Source organism: Pristiophorus japonicus, chromosome 20, assembly GCF_044704955.1.
Source record: "Pristiophorus japonicus isolate sPriJap1 chromosome 20, sPriJap1.hap1, whole genome shotgun sequence".
Taxonomy (NCBI): Eukaryota; Metazoa; Chordata; class Chondrichthyes; family Pristiophoridae; genus Pristiophorus; species Pristiophorus japonicus.
In genome coordinates this window covers 7,106,834-7,134,733 of record NC_091996.1, presented here as the reverse complement: position 1 = coordinate 7,134,733, position 27,900 = coordinate 7,106,834, and the positions used below count along the sequence as shown (strand labels likewise).

The 27,900-nt window shown below is 44.5% G+C and overlaps 1 protein-coding gene across 3 annotated transcripts in view; it reads right to left on the bottom strand.

The window, feature by feature from the left end:
- pomt1 (protein-O-mannosyltransferase 1) overlaps positions 1-27,900 on the bottom strand; it is an 86,771-nt gene that overhangs the window by 28,878 nt on the left and 29,993 nt on the right. For all 3 annotated transcript variants that reach the window (XM_070863715.1, XM_070863714.1, XM_070863716.1), the window contains exons 8-13: positions 25,937-26,030; positions 11,363-11,518; positions 5,084-5,214; positions 3,076-3,171; positions 2,550-2,642; positions 756-852 (exon numbers count right to left, since the gene is read on the bottom strand). In XM_070863715.1, coding sequence (XP_070719816.1) covers positions 756-852; positions 2,550-2,642; positions 3,076-3,171; positions 5,084-5,214; positions 11,363-11,518; positions 25,937-26,030 — 667 coding nt within the window. The remainder of the gene's footprint in view (positions 1-755; positions 853-2,549; positions 2,643-3,075; positions 3,172-5,083; positions 5,215-11,362; positions 11,519-25,936; positions 26,031-27,900) is intronic.

The following is a 27,900-nucleotide window of genomic DNA, read 5'->3' as shown; positions in this document are numbered from 1 at the left end:
TCTTTTGGAAAACGATCTTAGCGACCCTAAATAAATGATTTAACTGAAACCAATGGTAACGGATCACGGTTACCGGCTTTAAATATAATACTACGCATTAATCCATGGGGGAACAACTGGCCTGTTTTTGCAGTTCAGAGAGAGAAAGGGTGGCTTCAAATGTGGTGTAAAATGAGAACGTATGTGCGTTATAACATCATGAATTAAAGTAGGATACCGCGGTGGTCACTAGTTGTAAAGCAAATTCTACCAATCCTACTTTAATTCATGATGTACTGCACTGGGAGTGTCAGCCTGGATTTTTGTGATCAAGTTTCTGGAGTGGGGACTTGAACCCACAACCTTCTGACTCAGATGCAATGCAGATAATGCACAAGGTGACAGGTAACACAATATGCGCTCATGTTGAAGAGATATCTATTAGTAAAGATACTGTAGGATTATGGTTATTCACTGAAAAATTTCAGTCAAAGTGAAGTTCTTATGAATTCCAAGCTGCACTTACGAGTTTAAATGAATGGGAAAAAGGTCGAGGATAATTATACATGGTGCTATAGAAAGTTGTTGTTATTTTAGTTGCTGTACACTAGCGCCAAAAAGATTTGCGCCAATTCTAGCACTGTTTTCTCTTTGGGCAGCAGGCAAAGGGGGGCCTGCGGATGTGTTAATTATCTGCAGGGGATGTCTACACAAAGGTTTGATAACCACTCAGCCAACATTTGTGACAACTCCGACAAATCTCACTCGGCGCTCACCACTTTCCACAGGTTCTGTGCCGGCATCGAGATGTTGTAATCGACGTAACAAGAGATCTCCTGCCACTGAGGGTTCATAGGAGCAGCAACGTCATGCCTAAAAACATAATTCATCACAGGCAATAATAAATGCATGAATCCATTATCTGTCCAATAGGTAAATGCAATATGAATCAGTACCCCGAGCTGACTTAATGCCTCAGCTACTGGCATAACATTGCATACCACAAAAGAAGAACATAAGAAATAGGAGCAGGAGTAAGCCATTTGGCCCCTCGAGCCTGCTCCATCATTCAGGTTGAACTGATCTTGGCCTCAACTCCACTTCCCTTCACTCCCTAATTGTTCAAAAATCTGTCTATCTCCACAAATATATTCAACAACCCTGTCTCCACAGCTTTCTGGGGTAGAGATTCCAAAATATCACGACTCTGAGGAAAAAAATTCCTCCTCATTTCCATTTTAAATGGGCGACCCCCTTATTCTGAAACTATGCCCCCTAGTTCTAGATTCCCCCACGGGGAGGGGAAACATGCTCTCTGCATCCACCCTGTCAAGCTCCCTCAGAATCTTGCGCGTTTCAATAAGATCACTTCTCATTCTTCTAAATTCCATTGAGTACAGGCCCAATCTTTCTTCATATGGCAACCCCTTCATCTCAGGTAATAGGCTCTAAAATCATGCGTTTATAGCACCTCATCGCATTGCTCAAACACACTTAAGGCACTTCACGTACAATTTACAACTTTGACATTTTAGTGATCTGGGTTGAGGGAGGAACACAGGCCAGCACATACAATGCTGAAATCTTCAATGGCCACCTGAATAATCAGAACAGGCAGCTGGATACACCGTTTAACACATTACCTTAAAGACTGAACCTCCAGCAACGCAGCATTTCCTCAATACTGCAGTGGAGGTGTGTCAGTCTAGATTAGATATTCAAATCTCATGACACCAATTTATACGTGCAGACCCCACAAGCAAGGCTTGAACTCACAACCTTTTGCCTCAGAGGCGATGGTGTCCCATTGACTGAGGTCAACACACCAATTTAGAAGGGGAGAAACAAAAAAAAAATCAGGGACGGAAGGGAAAAATTTGTAGGGCTATGGGGAAAGAACAAAGAGTTGGCACAGGCACGATGGGCCAAATGGCCTCCTTCTGTCCTGTATCATTCTATGATTCTGTATCTCCATCAGCTCGGACACATCGTGCATGGGCCAATTGAGAGAGACACCAGCAAAGATCTCAGAACAGGCTGCCTCTCTTCATTCAGATAAGGAATGTTGTGTGTCATAAGTAAGAAGAAAGGAGGATTTTTGTTTTTAATAACTGTCTGCAATGATGCTAAAAGGAGTTTAGGTTTTTATCAGCAGCAAATATTGCTGTGCTTTAAAATTCAGTCAGTTACAGAGATGTGTAGAGACGTTTAAATACAACATAATCTTAGCATACCATTTTCCCGTTCACAAAATTACGCTGGAAACACAAGTCCATCACCATCTGAAGAGATAAAAGATGCTCATGGGTCTGCTGTATATTTCCAAAATGTTCTGCTTTTATTTCAGATTTCCAGCTTTTCTCTTTATAACTGATTATCTTCCAATTCAATTGGCTAATTATTCTGAATTTAGGCCCAATATATACACGGGTGCATGAGGTTTTCTATTAAGAGTTTATATTTAGGAACAGACAAACGCTCATCAATTATTCCACTGCACAGACTGATCAACACAAAGTGCGAATGCAAGGTGATGGAGAAAACAGCGACAGCAGGTATTCTGAACGTACGTGTTGAGGTAACGTGCCGTCATCCCATGGACCAGCTGCACAATATCACCATGGCGAACTGGGCGAGGGGGGTTGCTAACAACCAGCTCCTGTCTGGAATAAGAAAGTATTCACATTATATAGATTCTACAGAGTTTGGATTAAAACAACAGTAGGCCAACCCCCCCCCCACCACGCACCACCGACAGGGGCATGCAGGATCAGGGTTTAAGTCCCTGGTCTCATCTGACATTTCCCCCAATATTAAACTGGTTTGATCTCGGGAAGTGCGTGAGGCCACTGCCGAGTAACAAGTAGCTTTTAGAAAAATGAATGAAGCTTCTGCTGCACATGATCACAGCTCCAGCCACCATTTTCCTTTAATTCTGGATGACCAGCAGTCAACATACAGCATCATAGTACGATTCAGCTGCCAACCTCAAACCGCGCGAGTAGCAGTCACAGATTTACACATTGAATAGGTTTCTAAATTTCCCTAAATACTGCCCTTTCCATGGTCACATTAATAAGCAACGTTACCACATACTTGCCAGGGTCCTTTATAATCCACCAATTGTTCACATCTTTAAAAGGATAGCAGGTTACTTGCTGCTGGTGGGAGCTGCCTCTGCCACACTCATGCCTGCAAAGAATACACACAACACAATTTCAGCGGAAAAACGACAGCTCAGTGCAGCACTCCTTCAGTATGGCACGGAAATGTCAGTCGAGATTAAATGCTTTCAAGTCTGTGTTCTCTGTTTTTTGCCTCCCCAGGATTTAACATAGAAACATAGAAAATAGGTGCAGGAGCAGGCCATTCGGCTCTTCGAGCCTGCACCACCATTCAATATGATCACAGCTGATCATACAACTTCAGTACCCCACCTCTGCCTTCTCTCCATACCCCCGATCCCTTTAGCCGTAAGGGCCACATCTAACTCCGTCTTGAATATGTCCAATGAACTGGACTCAACAACTTTCTGTGGTAGAGAATTCCACAGGTTCACAATTCTCTGGGTGAAAAAGTTTCTCGTCATCACGATCATAGATGGCTTACCCCTTATCCTTAGACTGTGAATCCCTGGTTCTGGACTTCCCCAACATCGGGAACATTCTTCCTGCATTCAACCTGTCCAATGCCGTCAGAATTTTATATGCTTCTATGAGATCTTCTAAATTCCAGTGAATATAAGCCTAGTCGATCCAGTCTTTCTTCATATGTCAGTCCTGCCATCCCGGAAATCAGTCTGGTGAACCTTCGCTGCACTCCTTCAATAGCAAGAACGTCCTTCCTCAGATTAGGAGACCAAAACTGCACACAATACTCAAGGTGTGGTCTCACCAAGGCCCTGTACAACTGCAGTAAGACCTCCCCTGCTCCTGTACTAAAATCCCCTCGCTATGAAGGCCAACATGCCATTTGCTTTCTTTACTGCCTGCTGTACCTGCATGACAACCTTCAATGACACCCAGGTCTCGTTGCACCTCCCCTTTTACTAATCTGTCACCATTCAGATAATAATCTGCCTTCCTGTTTTTGCCACCAAAGTGGATAACCTCACACTTATCCACATTATACTGCATCTGCCATGCATTTGCCCACTCACCTAACCTGTCCAAGTCACCCTGCAGCCTCTTAGCACCCTCCTCACAGCTCACACTGCCACCCAGTTTAGTGTCATCGGCAAACTTGGAGATATTACAATATATATTAATGATTTAGACGAAGGAATTGAATGTAAGTAGCTGGGGTCCCAGCACTGAACCTTGGGGTGCCCCACTAACATGATATACTTTGGGAGGGTGATGCAAAATGTTGCACCATCGAATGGACAGGGTGAACACGGTGGACCTGATGAGCTGTTATCACCCTTTTTTCTGCATGCATCCAAAACGCTGCCGCCAGTGTCCTAACCCGCACCAAGTCCCATTCACCCATCACCCCTGTGCTCGCTGACCTACATTGGCTTCCGGTCCAGCAACGACACAATTATAAAATTCGCATCCTTGTTTTCAAATCCCTCTATGGCCTCACTATCTTTAATCTCCTCGAACCCCACAACACCCAGAGATCTCTGCACTCCACCAATTCTGGCCTCTTGCACAATCCTGATTTTAATTGCTTGCCCATTCAGCTGCCTCGGCTTTAAGCTTTGGAATTCCCTCGCTAAGCTTTTCCGCCTCCTTTAAGACGCTCCTTAAAATATCTTTGACCAAGTCTGTCCCAATATCTCATGTGGCTCGACAATGCTCCTGTGAAGCGACCTGGGACGTTTTACTATGTTAAAGGAGCTATAGAAATGCAAGTTGTTGTTGTTGCATGTGCGTCACACAGCCTCCCTGACAAAGTTCATTGTACGTTGATGGAGGATTCAAGTGCTGGGCAGTTGTACACACAAGCTGTTGGGTACCAGAATTATTACCTTGTCCCACAATCTATCACACCAGTTCCCCAGTGAACATCTGTGTACCGTGTTCCCAGAGTCCACAAATAACGCTATTTCACAGGATCAGAATGTTTATTGTGCTTTCCTGGTCACGTAAATCATTACCTGATAGGGTACGTGTTCTTGTGGGAATGGAGCCAGCAGGGAACAGGTTTGCTCCACACATTCCGCAGGGTAATCTGGGAACCATACGCTATTTCAAGTGGTTGACCTTGCGTGATCCTTGCGAGGCCGCCCTGCAAAGGAAACCAAGTGTAACTTTCTCAGCTGCTTGGGAAATCATGTTCAAATATTATATATTCTTTGGTGAACTTTTGTGCTTAAGACGACAAGGGATGTCAACACATCAGAACAGATTATTTCTGCATTCCAATCTCCCTGCCCCAAACTTGGTGTCCTCTCCTGCCCTCCTCCTCTCCTGAAGCTGCTGACCCCTCGCTGGGTATAATTCCACGGCTGTTATCTGGTACCTCACCAATGTGGTCCTTCAAATGGCCGCGAGATATCTGCGCTCCTCTAATTCTGGCCTCTTGAGCATCCCTGATTTCAAATCGTTGAACCATTGGTGACCGTGCCTCTGGAATTCCTTCCCTAAACCTCTCTGCCCTCCTTTAAGACACTCTTTAAAACCTACCTCTTTGACCAAGCAATTGGTCATCTGCCCTAATTTCTCCTTATGTGGCTGTGTCAAACTTTATTTGATAACATTCCTGTGATGTGCCTTGGGACGTTTTACTAGGTTAAAGGTGCTATATAAATAGAAGTTGTTGTTGTGTGAGCCACAACCATGAATGTTGGCAGACTGTTCAATTAGCGGCCACTGGAATTAAACTTCTCACCCTGCATCTACACCTCCAACAGGGGTTGCTGTAGGATTAGGTGCAGGAACCCGGTCTGCTTTCCCCCTTCTCAACCAAGGACGATGAAACTAACTGCAGTGTTCCTGCGGCCATTCCAGCTGACCAGAATTACTGCTCCTTGAAAATACTGTTGTTATGAATGACAAACTAGTTCCCTTATCTAAATCACAGCAAAGCATATTGCAATTTCAATCAGCATTAAATTCGGAACTCTTTTAGAGTTGCAATAGTCAAATAGATACAAATGGGTATGATCTGATAGCCATTACGGAGACGTGGTTGCAAGGTGACCAAGGCTGGGAACTAAATATTCAGGGGTATTTGACAATTCAGAAGGACAGACAGAAAAGAAAAAGAGGTGGTGTAGCACTGTTAATAAAGGATGAGATCAATGCGCTAGTGAGAAACGATATTGGCTCAGAAGATCAAGATGTTGAATCAGTTTGGGTGGAGAAAAGGAATAATAAGGGGAAAAAGTCGCTGGTGGGTGTAGTCTATAGGCCCCCTAACAGTAGCTACACTGTTGGACGGAGTATAAATCAAGAAATAATGGAGGCTTGTAAAAAAGGAACGGCAATAATCATGGGCGATTTTAACCTTCATATTGATTAGACAAAGCAAATTGGCCAGGGTAGACTTGAGGAAGAGTTCATAGAGTGTATCTGGGATAATTTCCTTCAACAGTACGTTGCGGAACCAATCAGGGAGCAGGCTATCTTAGATCTGGTACTGTGTATTGAAACAGGATTAATAAATGATCTCCTAGTAAAGGATCCTATAGGAATGAGTGACCATAACACGGTTGGAGGGTGAGAAAGTTGGATCTCAAACCAGTGTCCTAAACTTAAACAAAGGAGACTACAAAGGTATGAGGGCAGAGTTGGCTAAAGTGGACTGGGAAAATAGATTAAAGTGTGGGACGGTTGATGAGCAGTGGCAGACATTTAAGGAGACATTTCATAACACTCAAAAATATATTCCAATGAGAAGGAAAGACTATAAGAGAAGGGATAGAAACATAGAAAATAGGTGCAGGAGTAGGCCATTCGGCCCTTCGAGCCTGCCCCGCCATTCAATGAGTTCATGGCTGAACATGCAACTTCAGTACCCCATTCCTGCTTTCTCGCCATACCCCTTGATCCCCTAGTAGTAAGGACTACATCTAACTCCTTTTTGAATATAGTTAGTGAATTGGCTTCAACAACTTTCTATGGTAGAGAATTCCACAGGTTCACCACTCTCTGGGTGAAGACGTTTCTCCTCATCTCGGACCTAAATGGCTTACCCCTTATCCTTAAGACTGTGAACCCTGGTTCTGGACTTCCCCAACATTGGGAACATTCTTCCTGCATCTAACCTGTCTAACCCCGTCAGAATTTTAAACGTTTCTATGAGATCCCCTCTCATTCTTCTGAACTCCAGTGAATACAAGCCCAATTGATCCAGTCTTTCTTGATATGTCAGTCCCGCCATCCCAGGAATCAGTCTGGTGAACCTTCGCTGCACTCCCTCAATAGCAAGAATGTCCTTCCTCAAGTTAGGAGACTAAAACTGTACACAATACTCCAGGTGTGGCCTCACCAAGGCCCTGTACAACTGTAGCAACACCTACCTGTCCCTGTACTCAAATCACCTCGCTATGAAGGCCAACATGCCATTTGCTTTCTTAACCGCCTGCTGTACCTGCATGCCAACCTTCAATGACTGATGTACCATGACACCCAGGTCTCGTTGCACCTCCCCTTTTCCTAATCTGTCACCATTCAGATAATAGTCTGTCTCTGTTTTTACCACCAAAGTTGATAACCTCACATTTATCCACATTATACTTCATCTGCCATGCATTTGCTCACTCACCTAACCTATCCAAGTCACTCTGCAGCCTCATAGCATCCTCCTCACAGCACACACTGCCACCCAACTTAGTGTCATCTGCAAATTTGGAGATACTACATTTAATCCCCTCGTCTAAATCATTAATGTACAGTGTAAACAGCTGGGGCCCCAGCACAGAACCTTGTGGTACCCCACTAGTCACTGCCTGCCATTCTGAAAAGTACCCATTTACTCCTACTCTTTGCTTTCCTGTCTGACAACCAGTATAAAAGCAGGGAAGTCCTACTACAACAAAAATACAGGATATTGGTGAGACCACACCTAGAGTACTGCGTTCAGTTTTAGTTTCCGTATTTAAGGAAGGATCATCATAGGCAGTCCCTCGGGATCGAGGAAGACTTGCTTCCACTCTTAGCAGGAGTTCTTAGGTGGCTGTACAGTCCAATACAAGGACCACAGTCTCTGTCACAGGTGGGACAGATAGTCGTTGAGGGAAAGGGTGGGCAGGGAGCCTGGTTTGCCGCACACTCCTTCCGCTGCCTGCGCTCGATTTCTGCATGCTCTCGGCGACAATACTCAAGGAGCTCAGCGCCCTCCCGGATGCACTTCCCCCACTTAGAGCGGTCTATGGCCAAGGACTCCCAGGTGTCAGTGGGGATGTTGCACTTTTTCAGGGAGGCTTTAAGGGTGTCCTTGTAACGTTTCCTCTGCCTGCCTTTGGCTCGTTTGCCATGGACGAGTTCAGAGTAGAGCGCTTGGTTTGGGAATCTCGTGTCTGGCATGCGAACTATGTGGCCTGCCTGGCGGAGCTGATCAAGTGTGGTCAGTGCTTCAATGCTGGGGATGTTGGCCTGGACAAGTACGCTAATGTTGATGCGTCTGTCCTCCCAGGGGATTTGCAAGATCTTACGGAGACATCGTTGGTGGTATTTCTCCAGCGACTTGAGGTGGCTACTGTACATGGTCCATGTCTCTGAGCCATACAGGAGGGCGAGTATTACTACAACCCTGTAGACCATGAGCTTGGTGACAGTTTTGAGGGCCTGGTCTTCAAACACTCTTTTCCTCAGGCGGCCGAAGGCTGCACTGGCGCACTGGAGGCAGTGTTGGATTTCATCATCAATGCCTGCTCTTGTTGATAGGAGGCTCCCGAGATAAGGGAAGTGGTTCATGTTGTCCAGGGCTACGCCGTGGATCTTGATGTTTGGGGGGGTGGGGGGGGGGGGTGGGGGGGCAGTGCTGTGTGGTGAGGACAGGCTGTTGTAGGACCTTTGTCTTACTAATGTTTAGCGTAAGGCCCATGCTTTCATACGCCTCGGTAAATACATCGACTATGTCCTGGAGTTCTGCCTCTGTTTGTGCAGGCATCCTCCGCGTACTGTAGCTCGTCAACGGAGGTTGGAGTGGTCTTGGACCTGGCCTAGAGACGGCGAAGGTTGAACAGCTTCCCACTGGTTCTGTAGTTTAGCTTCACTCGAGGGGAACTTATCAACTGAGAGGTGGAGCATGGCCGCGAGGAAGATTGAGAAGAGGGTTGGGGCAATGACGCAGCCCTGTTTGACCCCAGTCCGGACGTGAATTGGGTCTGTGATGGATCCGTTGGTAAGGATCACAGCTTGCGTGTCGTTGTGGAGCAGGCGGGGGATGGTGACGTACTTTTGGGGGAATCCGAAATGGAGGACGCCGCTCCATAGACCCTCGCGGTTGACAGTGTCAAAGGCCTTTGTAAGCTCGAAGGAGGCTATGTATAAGGGCTGGTGCTGTTCCCTGCATTTTTCCTGCAGCTATCACACTGCAAAAATCATGTCCATTGTGCCCCGGAGGGGACGAAATCCACACTGCGACTCCGGGAGGAGTTCTTCGGCCACGGGGAGAAGACGATTGAGGAGGACTCTAGCGACGACTTTCCCAGTGGTTGATAGCAGGGAGATTCCTCTGTAGTTGCCGCAGTCGGACTTGTCCCCTTTTTTTAAAGATGGTAACGATCACTGCATCTCTAAGATCTCCCGGCATGCTCTCCTACCTCCAGAAGAAAGATGAGGTTGTGTATTCGTGCCAGCAGTGCCTTTCTTCCATACTTCAGTGCCTCAGCAGGGATTCCATCCGCTCCCATAGCCTGGTTGTTTTTTTAGCTGCCTTATGGCCTTTTCTACCTCATGCAGTATTGGTGTCTCACTGAGGTGCTGGCGGGTAGCATGCTGCGGAATGGAGTCGAGAACACTCGAGTCAAAGGCAGAGTCTCGGTTGAAGAGATCTTTGAAGTGTTCCTTCCAGTGGGCCCTGACTGCCTCGGTGTCCTTGATGAGTGTTTCCCTGTTCTTGGCCAGGAGTGGGGTGGGGCCTTGGGAGTTCGGTCCGTATGTGGCCTTGACTGCAGTGAAGAATCCTTGCACATCATGGTTGTCGGCCAGCTGCTGTATCTCCTGTGCTTTCTCCATCCACCACCTATTCTTTAGGTCCCGGGTTTTTTGTTGGACCTTAGCCTTTAGCCGTCTGTAATGATGCTTTGCTGCTCCTGAGTTGCTGTTTAAGGCTCAGAAATGCCCTGCGTTTGCAGTCTATTAGTTTTAGTTTTCGCATTTAAGGAAGGATATACTTGCATTGGAGGCAGTTCAGAGAAGGTTCACTAGATTCATTCCTGAGATGAATGGAATGATTTTTGAAGATAGGTTGAGCAAGTTGGACCTATACTCATTGGAGTTCAGGTGATCTTATCGAAACATACAAGATAATGAGGGGGCTCGACAAGATGGATGCAGAGAGGATATTTCCACGTAGGGGAAATTAAAACTAGGGGGAATAGAGTCAGAATAAGGGGCCGCCCATTTAAAACTGAGATGAGGAGGAACTTTTTCTCTCAGAGGGCTGCAAATCTGTGGAATTCGCTGCCCCAGAGAGCTGTGGGAGCCGGGACATTGAATATTTTTAAAGCGGAGATAGACAGATTTTTGATAGATAAGGGATTAAAGGGTTATGGGGAGTGGGTAGGGAAGTGAAGTGGAGTTGAGTCCATGATCAGATCAGCATGATCTTATTAAATGGCGGAGCAGGCTCGAAGGGCCAAATGGCCTACTCCTGCTCTTATTTTTAATGTTCAAACGGAGAAATTCTGTGAATAGTTTAATCCTCCTGCTAGCCTGGAAGCTGACTAATCTTTGGTGATACTTGGTGCTCACCAACGGTCTTGATAACTAGAGCGCATTCTGGTGCCAAAATTAAGTTGTGTCTGTTAAGGTTTACGCACAAACGCTTGAAAAATTCTTCAAGCAACCACAACACTGTGCTGGGAGTCACTTTAGAAACACACTGCTTATGTGGCAATCAGCAAGGAAAAAGAGACACGCAATATCCATTTGAATACACTGATAAATAGTATTCACTCCGCATTATCTCAAGAAATAGACATAAACCAGCACGGGACCATGATGAGCGTCCGGCCAGCCTCTTACATAGAATTTCAAACTCGCATCGATTCCTCTCCAGTTCCTCCCAATCTTGTGCTCTTCACCTCCCTTCAGTGGTTCCTCAGATTGATCTTGCATCTTTCACACTGACCCTACCCCGTCTTCCCCCAACATCTTGTCATACAATACTTTCTATATATTTTCCTCTCTATTTGCCCCTCTATTTAAAGCTTAAATACAAAGCAGCGATAACACTGGCCAGCGGATACACTCGGTGGTCTTACCTCCAGGCTGGCTTGGAACGTGCTCGTCATTATTTGGTCGTGTGGTCCGGAGCGGTACAACAGGGTCAGGTGGACATAGAAGAAGCTCAAATACAAGATTACTGGGAGAACTAAAAGTGCAGAGACCCGGGCCAGAATATGATAAAACACCGTCACCTGTAAGGAGATTGCAACAGAAATTGCAAGGATTCAATCTGGTGGCTAAGGAACAAAACAAAATCTAGCCTATTGGCCAATTCAAAATACAAAGCGATACAATCAGCTAGCTGGTTTTTGGAATCCACAATCCAAGGACATAGGAGTACCATTTCCATGTTCAGAGCCCTGCTTTAACTGGTCATTGTTAATTCAGCCTACAAGCAACCAACACACATTAAAAGGTATGATTCAAGAATATTTGAGAGTCCAAGGGGACAAAATAAAAAGAGACAAGAGTCCTGGGAATGAGCAACATCTGATAACGAATTCACAAGAACAATTGAAATTGGTTAAAATGCTGTCACAACTGGAAATACATTTGCACCCTGCCGTTCAGTGCATTTCCTCTCTGTTGATTGGACTGTTAGGGTAATAGTATTACATGGTAGCAATTTTTCTCTCTCCACGCTAGCTACACTTTAGTGGCCAATTAGTACATTTGAATAAGTCCCTCAAAATAAATGATCAACTGGTGTCCCTGTGGCTTGCGTTCGATATATCAGAATTTCAAGGCCATCCGAGAGGCTCTTCTCCAGAAGCCAGGGACAGGCAGGAATAACTGACTATTGTAATGTAGGAAACACGGCAGCCAACTTGTGCACTGCATCGCTCACAAATAGCAATGTGATAATGATGAGATCATCTGCTTTACTGATGTTGATTGATGGATAAATATTGGCCACAACACTGGGATAACGCCCCTATTTTTCTTCAAAATAGCGCCATGGGATCTTTTACGTCCACCCGAGAGCATACGGGGTCTCGGTTTAATGTCTCATCCAAAAGACGGCACCTCCGACAGTGCAGCACACCCTCAGCACTGCACCGGAGTGTCAAGCTTGATTTTTGTGTCTCTGAAGTGGGACTTGAACCCACAACCTTCTGACTCAGAGGCAAGGGTGTTACCAATTGAGCCACAGCTGACTATTTAGAAGCAGCTACAATTACCTGCATTTGCCTGTTTAGATTACTTGCCCACGGTGGGTATATGAGCAATTACTTTACATGGACACCCGTGTTAGCAGCTAAGCAGCACAACTGTTCTCCAGACCCCATGCTACCTGCACACATCACTGAGGGAGATCTGCTAGTGTATATTAGTGTGGAGTTGGTCAAACAGTTAAAGTGTGCAAAGTAATCTTTAAAAAAAATGTTATTTCCTGTGTGATGTTTCTAATCTGGGAGGAACCACTTTACAGCCAGATGCCAATCTGCAGAGAAACAAACATCCTCTAATTGACCAGAGAATGGACCTTGCTCACATTGCTGTTTGTGGGACCTTGCTGTGAGCGAATTGGCTACCGCGTTTCCAACATTACAACAGCGACTTGTAGGGGAGGACGAAAACCCCCTCATTTTACCCAGAAGGAAAAGGGCTGTGGGATCAGTCTGTGCTGTGAATTGAAACCGATACAGTTTGACCTTGGCAGAGCAGTGATTGGATGGGGGAGGACACCGGAGGGCCAATGGTGAGACAGAGTCAGCCCGAAGCATGGGGCTTTCAAGCCAATGGGAGAGCACTTGCTCAAACTGTGGGACTGACTCACAGCCATTATCGGACTATTGTCTTCCCCATGTTTACACTATGGAAGGAAATTATGCAGATCTTCAGAAAACTAGGGAACCCAAAACAAACCAAGGCCCTACACAATGGCCACAGGAGGCCAACCCAACTAACACCTACTCAAACCTTGAGTAGGTTAGAAAAACTGAATTGAAGGAAAATTATGCAGACCTTTAGAAACCAGGGAACCCAAAACAATCCAAGGGCCTACACAATGGCTACAGGAGGCCAACGCAATCAACCCCCATTCAAACCTTGAGTAGGTTATCAGTGGAAAAAACCCGCAATAATCTAAAACTGCTGCATTTTTCAAAATCACAAAGCCCACCAATGGGAAGAATCGATTTCAGCAGGAGAGGCGGACTGGATAATCTGGCTATAAAAAGGGGTTTCTGACGTAGTGTGGGTGGTTCCCTGCCCTCGTGATCCAACAACCAGCAAGTCTCTCGACACTGAAGGAAAACCAGTGTCCGAAGACACCGAAGATAGAAGAAACAAACCACCAGACTTGCAGAAGGCACAGTAGTGAGTATAACCTCTGGTCCCCGGAACTCCCAACTCAGTTAGGCCAGGAAAGGTGGGAGGTTGGGCATTGTACTGCTAAACTTGTGTAAAGATTTTCGTTGTGTCCGTTTAGTGGGATTTAGGGGGATTGTTTTGTTGGTGTATTGCTGTTTGTTGAGATACACCTTGTCAAATAAATTGGAAGCCTAAAGTTCCTCTTGTGTTGGAGCGGATTTTTGGACATATACTGGACCAAACATTTGTTTTATTTTCCCCTTTAAATGAATTTTGTAAGGGACAATACTGATGCATTATGCTCGATATAAAAAAACCAGTTAGACTGTAAGGTATGCTGGCCTTGAGTTAATGCAGATAGGAAAGTGAGATAATGAACACTGGAGAGTTAAGTGCTGGATATGTTTGTTTATACCGGTGTCAAAAGCCTGCACTTGTTTATACTGCCCTGTCACAATGCAGGATGGGTTATATCAAAAGCTTAGCCTTCGATAGTCAAAGCTTTGTAGTGCTAAAGCATGTGTTGTAAAGTGACGTAATTTGTAAGATAAAAGAACTTCACTGCAGATACCAATTTGAGAAGATGGTTCAAAGACAGGGGTCTTTAACACTTCTCCCAAAGCTTTGTCTCCGATTTAATAAACCTCTCTTTATATATATTATACAGTCTAGGAAATATTTTTCCACAACAAAATGGTGTAGTCGGCAGGATACTGCCTGATCAGACGTGATCACTTAAGACAGTATCTGGAATCTGGTGTTAGAGACTGAAAAGAGAGGTGTACGGGCACGGCGGGATAGTGTATAAGATACGAGTAAACAGATAGCGGGAAGAGGCTGACTAACCAGTTTGAGTTGTCCCTTTAGTAAATAAGGTCGGTGCGGAAGGGAACTGATCGATCCAACCTAGAGCCGAAAACTCCGGTGGTAAGGAAACACGCTAGCTTTGTTGTGAAGACAAAGGGTTTCCACAGAGTAGTCGTGGCCGTGAGTATTACAGAAACAAAGGGAAACGTCCGAGACTGGCGAACATGGAAGGTAAGGAAGGGAATGTAAAACGCGGGCTGCCCGGGTCATTAATTAATTCCTATCATTAATTGTAACTTGCGTAATTACGTAATGCCATAAAAAAGCTGATAGTGACTATCTTAAGTGACATATGGATCCAGACATAAGCTTTGTTGAATGAAGAGAGACTTTTGTGAGTGTCTATTTTGAATGAAGAGAGTACTCGAGTAATTTTGACTGTGGAATGAATGAAAGCCTGTTTTAAGAAGGTGTGGAGTTGCCTGCCTGTTTTAGCTCCACCCACTCTTTCCAAACAGAGTGAAATGTTTTTTTTTAAACCCTTCGTAGTGTTGTCCTGTATGTGGGAAGTTTAAGAAACTGTGAACCTTATGGTATTACATTTTAAGTTAGAAACGAAGGTGTGGATATATTCGGATGATAAGTTACGGAGCTAGGAAATGCACAAAGGATAAGTTTGTTGAGTAAAAGATAAAAATACATGGTCCCGGTAGTAAAAAAAAAAGAATTTGACACGCTCACTTACTTGTCGAAAGAAAACATGCAATTGGGTTGAAAGACATAAATTTAGTCTAGGAATGAGATAAAGAATGCCTTTTAAAACGCTCCCATTTTCCTTTGTGTAAAACCTTGACACGAAAGCTTCTAGCTCAGTAAAAAAAAAAAGTTTTAAATTTAGAAATACTTCAGGGATCAGGTCAAACTCCTGGGCGAGTGGTGAGCTATCTGTGAAGGTGTAAAAGGGACTTTTGAAAAAGGCTAAAACAGTAAGCTTTAGCAGTTTGGAAAAGAAAAAGATAAAGCAGGAAAAGGTCTCTGCCACGGGAACAGGAGGAGGGCAGAAAAGGGGAACTTGCCATAATACCCTATAAGACCTGAAGCTAGAACAGCGGTTGTAAAAAGGGTATCTTAAAAGAAACAGTTAGCACCACTAATTCCCCAAAAAGGCCCAGATAGGGAAATCCCAGGTCCTGTACCTAGGGTACTGCCTCTCAAGGGGCTGAAAGAAATGCCCTTGGATAGGAAAAAGGCTGTCAAGGACATGCCTAGACCAGTAACGGTAAGGGGGGTGAGGAAGGTCCTGGGCCTCTTTAATTACAGCCGGAACTTTATCCTTGATAAAAGGGGACCTATAGCCTATTACTCTACCACCGAAAGCCCGGTGGTGACTGGGTTATCCAGATGTATAGCCGCGCGAGATTGCGCAGCTTGGGCGGTAAAAATTAAGCGAGCCTGTGGTGATGACTGGAAACATCATTCTCCACACTAAACACACATTGGTAGAAATGTTAAACACAGGAAAACTGAGAACCGTATCTAATATGAGACGGGCAAAGTGGGGAGCAGTCCTCTTAACACCCAATAAACCGGTAACCATAATTAGGGATGTAGGAAACAACCCCGCAGAAGGCATGATGGGTGAAGGGGAACCCCACTTTTGCGAAGAGGTATGTGAAGATATGGAAGAGGATAGAATAAAAGACGCCCCCCCTTCAAACCGCAGAACAAACCTTGTTTGTGGACGGCTCACGAAAATACGTAGAGGGACTATCTCGTACCGGATGGGCCGTAGTTAACCAGGATCTAGAGACAGTTGAATCAGGGCGAATTAATGGGGGGTCGTCAGCTCAAGTGGCAGAACTGGTAGCCCTTACCTGGGCACTGGAATTATCGGAAAATATGATATCTATACGGACAGTAGATATGCATTCGGGGTAGTACACGATTATATGACAGCATGGGGGAGAAGGGGTGTTTGCGATGGATAAAGACATAACTTACTAAATACCAGTTGATATCAGCTGTGAAAAAGATATTGGTTTAATTGAAAAAAAAACACTCTCCATTGATTATGATTTTAAATTATTAAAATTAAGTCAGTGCCGCTGGGGCCCGAGATGAACAGATAAGTATTGAGAAACTACACCAGGACACTTCTGAGGAAGAAATAGGTATGTGGACAAAGCAGGGCGCAACGCAAGGGAAGGATAACGTTTGGAGACGAAACGACAAGGTAATGACGGCTGAATGCATACAGAATACCTTATTGGAGTTGTATCATGGCCTGTCTCATTCAGGATGAGAGGCCATGACCGGGAGTCTTGGGAGAGATTGGTGGTGGAAAGGGATGGGGAGTGCCTCTTCAAATAGATTCCGACCAAGGCACCCACTTCACCGGAAAAAATTGTAAAAACAATATGCCAGCTGATGGGCATAAAACAAAAATTCCACATCCCCTACCACCCGCAGAGTTCTGGAATGGTAGAGCGCATGAACCGTACCCTTAAGAACGCCCTGGCAAAGGCCATGCAAACGTCAGGAAAAACGTGGACAGAAGTATTACCCATTATATTGATGAAGTTAAGAGCCACGACAAACCGGACAACCGGATTAACCCCTTATGAACTAATGACAGGAAGGGCGATGCAATTACCAGAGAACATCATAACAGGGAGGGCCGATGTAGGCCCATTAAAAGACAAAATAAAACGGTATGTTTTGGAACTAAGTACTCAATTAAAAGGGATGCATAAATTAGTTAGGGACAATCAGTAAGAAAGAGACGCGGAAGCAGAGCTTACAAAGCTCCCTGAAGTCCCGTTGGCGGGAAGTCGCGTTATGGTAAGGGTCCTCCCGGGAAAACCGGGGTTTGCCCCAAAAATGGATAGGACCATATGAGATTATAATCAGCGGGGACACTTGTGCCTGAATCGATGTGAAAGGGAGCGGACAATGAAAGCATTGGACCCAGCTTAAGGTTTTTGAACCAGCCGTTTAGCACACGCATTAGTTGTTGTTGTTTGTCTATTTACAGATTGACAGCGAGAGATTCTTCAAGCAAGCCATACGGCCATTTTGCCTTTGACTATTTGTTAATTATAGAGTAATAAGATGAAACTATATATTGCGATCAGTGCGATTATCATAGTTCGTGTTAGGTCCGGCCTGCTAGCTAGACCGAAACGAGAGTTACATGTGAATACCTTTTTGTACATGTCTTATGTTTATGCGCAAAATGAGAACTTTTCCAGTTGCTGGGTATGTTCGCACATCCCCATACATAGCAAAGGAGGCATCCCTTTGAGGTCAATCTCCCTTAACATTTCGGAAGTAGCAGAGTGGGTAATGCGACAAAACGGTACAGGGGAAGTAAATGATACTTGGAACCAGAGTGGGAATAAAGAAACGTGGAGATGGGGGGGTTACCTTTTCGATGCATTTGACGGATGGTACCAGCCGGAATACAATAGGTCGGTACGACCCACGTTCCTGGTTTTGACCAACACCTCAGGAGTTGGAAAGCCCACCGCTGACATTTGTTTCACTAGAGACCTGACTGGTGAGGAAACAGGTTTTGTAGCAAGATATAGCAATTGTACGCAATACTTTAACCTCACCAGGTGGAACATAATAGCCAGCGAAACAACAAACCAGGGGTTCTTTGAAATAGAGGGTTTGAAGAATCAGACAAGTAGCCAGGACTGGGACCCTAAGATTAGGTGGCGACAGGGGCTGAGAGAGAGATTGGGATCGAATCTAACAGCATACAATGGCACTTATTTTGTGTGTGGGCATAAGGCCTACCCCTGGTTGCCTCAGAACTGGAGGGGGTCCTGTTATTTGGGATATGTGGTCTCCTTCGTCAGACGGGTACGTACTTTAGCAGAAGTACAGACACCAGATCGACTAAGATGAGATCTTACCCCGGTAGAGAGGCTATTTGGGGTCATGATGCTCCCATTCGGGATAGGACGCACCATGGATGAATTACGTAACCTAGAGAGGGAACTGGAACAGATAGTTAACTACACTGCTGAAGCAATAGAGGGCATAACGGCTGAAATGGTAGCCATACGCACAATGTGCCTTAATTGGAGCTGAATGTTGCACTTACATTCCCGATAATTCAGAAAACATAACCAACCTCGCTGATCACATAAGAAGGGAGGTAAAGGAGTTATCCACGACAGCAGGAGGATCTGGCTGGTTTGACTGGCTGTTAGGGGGATCCTGGGGGTCCTATCTTATGCATGGAGTAATTATTCTGGTTGTAATAATAATTACTTGCTGTCTGATTATCGGGTGTTTTAATATCTGCTGTAAAGTTATGATGGCTCGACTGATGCCAGTAGCCAGCGTAATCGCCGAAGAAGAAGCACATCTGATGGAAATACCTGAAGACACCATGGATGAAGAAACAGACAACAATGCCACCGACCACTATCTTTGAAGGGTAGCCTAGAGCTATAGGCAAGGTGGACATACGGAACATCAGGGAAGTAACATACCCCAAAGGACGAATATATGCTACTATCATTGTGGTCATCTGGATTTCGTAAACATCCTCCAGGACCAAAAGGGGGAATATTGTTGGAGCAGATTTTTGGACATATACTGGACTAGTATACGGGACCAAACATTTGTTTTATTTTCCCCTTTAAATGAATTTTGTAAGGGACAATACTGATGCATTATGCTCGATTTAAAAAAAAACAGATAGACTTTAAGGTATGCTGGCCTTGAGTTAATGCAGATAGGAAAGTGAGATAATGAACACTGGAGAGTTAAGTGCTGGATATGTTTGTTTATACCGGTGTCAAAAGCCTGCACTTGTTTATACTGCCCTGTCACAATGCAGGATGGGTTATATCAAAAGCTTAGCCTTCGATAGTCAAAGCTTTGTAGTGCTAAAGCATGTGTTGTAAAGTGACGTAATTTGTAAGATAAAAGAACTTCACTGCAGATACCAATTTGAGAAGATGGTTCAAAGACAGGGGTCTTTAACACTTCTCCCAAAGCTTTGTCTCCGATTTAATAAACCTCTCTTTATATATATATTATACAGTCTAGGAAATATTTTTCCACAACAAAATGGTGTAGTCGGCAGGATACTGCCTGATCAGACGTGATCACTTAAGACAGTATCTGGAATCTGGTGTTAGAGACTGAAGAGAGAGGTGTACGGGCACGGCGGGATAGTGTATAAGATACGAGTAAACAGATAGCGGGAAGAGGCTGACTAACCAGTTTGAGTTGTCCCTTTAGTAAATAAGGTCGGTGCGGAAGGGAACTGATCGATCCAACCTAGAGCCGAAAACTCCGGTGGTAAGGAAACACGCTAGCTTTGTTGTGAAGACAAAGGGTTTCCACAGAGTAGTCGTGGCCGTGAGTATTACAGAAACAAAGGGAAACGTCCGAGACTGGCGAACATGGAAGGTAAGGAAGGGAATGTAAAACGCGGGCTGCCCGGGTCATTAATTAATTCCTATCATTAATTGTAACTTGCGTAATTACGTAATGCCATAAAAAAGCTGATAGTGACTATCTTAAGTGACATATGGATCCAGACATAAGCTTTGTTGAATGAAGAGAGACTTTTGTGAGTGTCTATTTTGAATGAAGAGAGTACTCGAGTAATTTTGACTGTGGAATGAATGAAAGCCTGTTTTAAGAAGGTGTGGAGTTGCCTGCCTGTTTTAGCTCCACCCACTCTTTCCAAACAGAGTGAAATGTTTTTTTTTAAACCCTTCGTAGTGTTGTCCTGTATGTGGGAAGTTTAAGAAACTGTGAACCTTATGGTATTACATTTTAAGTTAGAAACGAAGGTGTGGATATATTCGGATGATAAGTTACGGAGCTAGGAAATGCACAAAGGATAAGTTTGTTGAGTAAAAGATAAAAATACATGGTCCCGGTAGTAAAAAAAAAAGAATTTGACACGCTCACTTACTTGTCGAAAGAAAACATGCAATTGGGTTGAAAGACATAAATTTAGTCTAGGAATGAGATAAAGAATGCCTTTTAAAACGCTCCCATTTTCCTTTGTGTAAAACCTTGACACGAAAGCTTCTAGCTCAGTAAAAAAAAAAAGTTTTAAATTTAGAAATACTTCAGGGATCAGGTCAAACTCCTGGGCGAGTGGTGAGCTATCTGTGAAGGTGTAAAAGGGACTTTTGAAAAAGGCTAAAACAGTAAGCTTTAGCAGTTTGGAAAAGAAAAAGATAAAGCAGGAAAAGGTCTCTGCCACGGGAACAGGAGGAGGGCAGAAAAGGGGAACTTGCCATAATACCCTATAAGACCTGAAGCTAGAACAGCGGTTGTAAAAAGGGTATCTTAAAAGAAACAGTTAGCACCACTAATTCCCCAAAAAGGCCCAGATAGGGAAATCCCAGGTCCTGTACCTAGGGTACTGCCTCTCAAGGGGCTGAAAGAAATGCCCTTGGATAGGAAAAAGGCTGTCAAGGACATGCCTAGACCAGTAACGGTAAGGGGGGTGAGGAAGGTCCTGGGCCTCTTTAATTACAGCCGGAACTTTATCCTTGATAAAAGGGGACCTATAGCCTATTACTCTACCACCGAAAGCCCGGTGGTGACTGGGTTATCCAGATGTATAGCCGCGCGAGATTGCGCAGCTTGGGCGGTAAAAATTAAGCGAGCCTGTGGTGATGACTGGAAACATCATTCTCCACACTAAACACACATTGGTAGAAATGTTAAACACAGGAAAACTGAGAACCGTATCTAATATGAGACGGGCAAAGTGGGGAGCAGTCCTCTTAACACCCAATAAACCGGTAACCATAATTAGGGATGTAGGAAACAACCCCGCAGAAGGCATGATGGGTGAAGGGGAACCCCACTTTTGCGAAGAGGTATGTGAAGATATGGAAGAGGATAGAATAAAAGACGCCCCCCCTTCAAACCGCAGAACAAACCTTGTTTGTGGACGGCTCACGAAAATACGTAGAGGGACTATCTCGTACCGGATGGGCCGTAGTTAACCAGGATCTAGAGACAATTGAATCAGGGCGAATTAATGGGGGGGTCGTCAGCTCAAGTGGCAGAACTGGTAGCCCTCACCCGGGCACTGGAATTATCGGAAAATATGATATCTATACGGACAGTAGATATGCATTCGGGGTAGTACACGATTATATGACAGCATGGGGGAGAAGGGGTGTTTGCGATGGATAAAGACATAACTTACTAAATACCAGTTGATATCAGCTGTGAAAAAGATATTGGTTTAATTGAAAAAAAACACTCTCCATTGATTATGATTTTAAATTATTAAAATTAAGTCAGTGCCGCTGGGGCCCGAGATGAACAGATAAGTATTGAGAAACTACACCAGGACACTTCTAAGGAAGAAATAGGTATGTGGACAAAGCAGGGCGCAACGCAAGGGAAGGATAACGTTTGGAGACGAAACGACAAGGTAATGGCGGCTGAATGCATACAGAATACCTTATTGGAGTTGCATCATGGCCTGTCTCATTCAGGATGAGAGGCCATGACCGGGAGTCTTGGGAGAGATTGGTGGTGGAAAGGGATGGGAGTGCCTCTTCAAATAGATTCCGACCAAGGCACCCACTTCACCGGAAAAAATTGTAAAAACAATATGCCAGCTGATGGGCATAAAACAAAAATTCCACATCCCCTACCACCCGCAGAGTTCTGGGATGGTAGAGCGCATGAACCGTACCCTTAAAACCGCCCTGGCAAAGGCCATGCAAACGTCGGGAAAAACGTGGACAGAAGTATTACCCATTATATTGATGAAGTCAAGAGCCACGACAAACCGGACAACCGGATTAACCCCTTATGAACTAATGACAGGAAGGGCGATGCAATTACCAGAGAACATCATAACAGGGGGGCCGATGTAGGCCCATTAAAAGACAAAATAAAACGGTATGTTTTGGAACTAAGTACTCAATTAAAAGGGATGCATAAATTAGTTAGGGACAATCAGGAAGAAAGAGACGCGGAAGCAGAGCTTACAAAGCTCCCTGAAGTCCCGTTGGCGGGAAGTCGCGTTATGGTAAGGGTCCTCCCGGGAAAACCGGGGTTTGCCCCAAAAATGGATAGGACCATATGAGGTTATAATCAGCGGGGACACTTGTGCCTGCATCAATGTGAAAGGGAGCGGACAATGGAAGCATTGGACCCAGCTTAAGGTTTTTGAACCAGCCATTTAGCACACGTATTAGTTGTTGTTGTTTGTCTATTTACAGATTGACAGCGAGATTCTTCAAGCAAGCCATACGGCCATTTTGCCTTTGACTATTTGTTAATTATAGAGTAATAAGATGAAACTATATATTGCGATCAGTGCGATTATCATAGTTCGTGTTAGGTCCGGCCTGCTAGCTAGACCGAAACGAGAGTTACATGTGAATACCTTTTTGTACATGTCTTATGTTTATGCGCAAAATGAGAACTTTTCCAGTTGCTGGGTATGTTCGCACATCCCCATACATAGCAAAGGAGGCATCCCTTTGAGGTCAATCTCCCTTAACATTTCGGAAGTAGCAGAGTGGGTAATGCGACAAAACGGTACAGGGGAAGTAAATGATACTTGGAACCAGAGTGGGAATAAAGAAACGTGGAGATAGGGGGGTTACCTTTTCGATGCATTTGACGGATGGTACCAGCCGGAATACAATAGGTCGGTACGACCCCCGTTCCTGGTTTTGACCAACACCTCAGGAGTTGGAAAGCCCACCGCTGACATTTGTTTCACTAGAGACCTGACTGGTGAGGAAACAGGTTTTGTAGCAGGATATAGCAATTGTACGCAATACTTTAACCTCACCAGGTGGAACATAATAGCCAGCGAAACAACAAACCAGGGGTTCTTTGAAATAGAGGGTTTGAAGAATCAGACACGTTGCCAGGACTGTGACCCTAAGATTAGGTGGCGACAGGGGCTGAGAGAGAGATTGGGATCGAATCTAACAGCATACAATGGCACTTATTTTGTGTGTGGGCATAAGGCCTACCCCTGGTTGCCTCAGAACTGGAGGGGGTCCTGTTATTTGGGATATGTGGTCTCCTTCGTCAGACGGGTACGTACTTTAGCAGAAGTACAGACACCAGATCGACTAAGATGAGATCTTACCCCGGTAGAGAGGCTATTTGGGGTCATGATGCTCCCATTCGGGATAGGACGCACCATGGATGAATTACGTAACCTAGAGAGGGTACTGGAACAGATAGTTAACTACACTGCTGAAGCAATAGAGGGCATAACGGCTGAAATGGTAGCCATACGCACAATGTGCCTTAATTGGAGCTGAATGTTGCACTTACATTCCCGATAATTCAGAAAACATAACCAACCTCGCTGATCACATAAGAAGGGAGGTAAAGGAGTTATCCACGACAGCAGGAGGATCTGGCTGGTTTGACTGGCTGTTAGGGGGATCCTGGGGGTCCTATCTTATGCATGGAGTAATTATTCTGGTTGTAATAATAATTACTTGCTGTCTGATTATCGGGTGTTTTAATATCTGCTGTAAAGTTATGATGGCTCGACTGATGCCAGTAGCCAGCGTAATCGCCGAAGAAGAAGCACATCTGATGGAAATACCTGAAGACACCATGGATGAAGAAACAGACAACAATGCCACCGACCACTATCTTTGAAGGGTAGCCTAGAGCTATAGGCAAGGTGGACATACGGAACATCAGGGAAGTAACATACCCCAAAGGACAAATATATGCTACTATCATTGTGGTCATCTGGATTTCGTAAACATCCTCCAGGACCAAAAGGGGGAATATTGTTGGAGCAGATTTTTGGACATATACTGGACTAGTATACGGGACCAAACATTTGTTTTATTTTCCCCTTTAAATGAATTTTGTAAGGGACAATACTGATGCATTATGCTCGATTTAAAAAAAAACAGATAGACTTTAAGGTATGCTGGCCTTGAGTTAATGCAGATAGGAAAGTGAGATAATGAACACTGGAGAGTTAAGTGCTGGATATGTTTGTTTATACCGGTGTCAAAAGCCTGCACTTGTTTATACTGCCCTGTCACAATGCAGGATGGGTTATATCAAAAGCTTAGCCTTCGATAGTCAAAGCTTTGTAGTGCTAAAGCATGTGTTGTAAAGTGACGTAATTTGTAAGATAAAAGAACTTCACTGCAGATACCAATTTGAGAAGATGGTTCAAAAGACAGGGGTCTTTAACACTTCTCCCAAAGCTTTGTCTCCGATTTAATAAACCTCTCTTTATATATATTATACAGTCTCGGAAATATTTTTCCACAACATCTTGGAATCACCTTGTCTCAGTTCTATTGTATTACATCTCCTGATCGTGAGTCTTATGTCAGAACAGTGTAAGGGAAGCTAAGAGCGCCTCGAAAACACTCAACTGTGTGTCACAGGCTAGGGAAGAAGGGGTTAGGAGTGTTTGACGTTCACAGGTGCCTCACAGGCTAGGCATAAGCTGTGGGGACGCACGAGTCTCAAAACCCCCTTTATAAGCTGTGGACACAGTCTCTCCAGAGGTGCTCTTGCAGCACTCAGGGTACCTCACAGGCCGGACATAAGCTGTGAGGGCAGAAGCCCAGAGAGAGACATCCAAGGCACAACAACACTCCCTGAGAAACCCCTTACAGACTACACTTCAAAAGTACTTCATTGGCTATAAAGTACTTTGGGATATCCTGAGGTCATGACAAGCGCAAGAGATGCAAGTCTTCCTTTTCTATTTATCTTCTAACTGAATTTGGAATGTGCTTATATACAACATTCAGACTCTGTGGCCTTAATGAAACATTACTTTTACTATGATATGAACAATACTATATTTGTGTATTATACTTGACTGCCTGTATCCTCACTCGCACCAAGTCCTGCTCACCCATCACCCCTGTACTCACTAAGCTTGATTGGCTCCCGGTTAAGCAAGTCTCGATTTTAAAATTCTCATCCATGTTTTCAAATCCCTCCATGGCCTTGCCCCTCCCTATCTCTAATCTCCTCCAGCCTGAGATCTCTCTGCTCCTCTAATTCTGATCTCTTGAGCATCCCTGATTTTAATTATTCAAATATTGGTGGCCGTGCCTTCTGTTGCCTCGGCCCCAAGTTCTGGAATTCCTTCCCTAAACCTCTCTACCTCACTTTCCTCCTTTAAGACGCTCCTTAAAACCTACCTCCTGGTCATCTGCCCTAAAACCTCCTTATGTGGCTCAGTGTCAAATTTTGTTTTATAACACTCTTGTGAAGCGCCTTGGGACGTTTTACTGCATTAAAGGCGCTATATAAATACAAGTTGTTGTTATTATATGGTATATTACCCCTGTCCTTATAAAATAGTATATCGTCACTTACCGTAGCAGTGCCACAGGACATCTACTTGTAAAGATATGCATTCAGGCTCCAAAATTGCTAAACTAACTGATGAACTATATAAAACCACCACCATGCAAAGCTAAATTAAAATCAATAACGTAGATACCTACATTTGATAATGTTGTATCACCAATTATCTGCCAAGTATGTACTCCAGCAATAGCCAATAGAAGCAGGTAAGTGAACAAGCCCATATACTTTACCCTGTAAAAACACCAAAATAAAATCAACCAATGTTCAGAAATCCAAAGCGTACACTTTTAATTAAGCTAATAACCGAGGCGATGCCCACATCCCGTGAATTAATAAAAAATAATTATAATGAATCGCCATATAACAGACAGAAAATGCTGCAGTGCTCATGTTCCAAGGCACTTGAATTTTTAGTGATCTTTTTTGAAAGTTGGGACTGAAGTAGAAGAGGACGTGCGGCCAATTCAAAATACCCTACATGTGCGTTTTTTCCCCATCGAAAAGCCGAGTCACGCGGCCACGCTGCTTGTGGGGAACATTAGGATCAGTGGATACATATACCGGCCAGCATGGGAATGAGCTACAGACTGGGAAGCTCCGAGGTTAGAAAGCAGCTAAAGAGGAGGTTGGAAAAGTTCAGACTGCTCTCCTTGGAACAGAGCAGTTAAGAGGTGACCTAATAGAGGTTTTCAAGATGATGAGAAGTTTATGAGCGAGCAGGTAGAGAGTGGGTCAATAACCTGAGATCATTGATTTAAAATCATGGACAAAAGATTGAGGAAGGAGAATGTGTTTTGACACAGAATAGTGGTCAGGATCTGAAAAGGTGGTGGAAGCTGATTCTGTAAATAATTTTAAAAGGGAGTTGGACGAGTACTTGAGGATCAGGAACCTACAGGGTTGTGGACAAAAAGCGGGGATGTGGGACTGAGCACCACTGCTCTTTCAAAGAGTGAGCAAGGGCATGATGGGCTGACGTGGATGTACGTTGTACGTGTTGTACGTTTCCATGATAAAGCTCGCCTGATGTGCAACATGAACTTTTCAACATGGGTAACCAGGCAGCGATCGGGAGTAGGAACCCTGATTAAACATTATTGTCCCTTCTTAGCGTGCAAAGTTAAAGCACATGGGATTGGGGGTAGTGTGCTGACATGGATTGAGAACTGGTTGGCAGACAGAAAGCAAAGAGTAGGAGTAAATGGGTACTTTTCAGAATGGCAGGCAGTGACTAGTGGGGTGCCGCAAGGTTCTGTGCTGGGGCCCCAGCTGTTTACATTGTACATTAATGATTTAGACGAGGGGATTAAATGTAGTATCTCCAAATTTGCGGATGACACTAAGTTGGGTGGCAGTGTGTGCGCGAGGAGGATGCTATGAGGCTGCAGAGTGACTTGGATAGGTTAGGTGAGTGGGCAAATGCATGGCAATGAAGTACAATGTGGATAAATGTGAGGTTATCCACTTTGGTGGTAAAAACAGAGAGACAGACTATTATCTGAATGGTGACAGATTAGGAAAAGGGGAGGTGCAACGAGACCTGGGTGTCATGGTACATCAGTCATTGAAGGTTGGCATGCAGGTGCAGCAGGCGGTTAAGAAAGCAAATGGCATGTTGGTCTTCATAGCGAGGGGATAAGTACAGGGGCACGGAGGTGTTACTACAGCTGTACAGGGCCTTGGTGAGGCCACACCTGGAGTATTGTGTACAGTTTTGGTCTCCTAACTTGAGCAAGGACGTTCTTGCTATTGAGGGAGTGCAGCGAAGGTTCACCAGACTGATTCCAGGGATGGCGGGACTGACATATCTAGAAAGACTGGATCAATTTGGCTTGTATTCACTGGAGTTCAGAAGAATGAAAGGGGACCTCATAGAAACATTTAAAATTCTGACGGGGTTAGACAGGTTAGATGCAGGAAGAATGTTCCCAATGTTGGGGAAGTCCAGAACAAGGGGTCACAGTCTAAGGATAAGGGGTAAGCCATTTAGGACCGAGATGAGGAGAAACTTCTTCACCCAGAGAGTGGTGAACCTGTGGAATTCTCTAACCACAGAACGTTGTTGAGGCCAATTCACTAAATATATTCAAAAAGGAGTTAG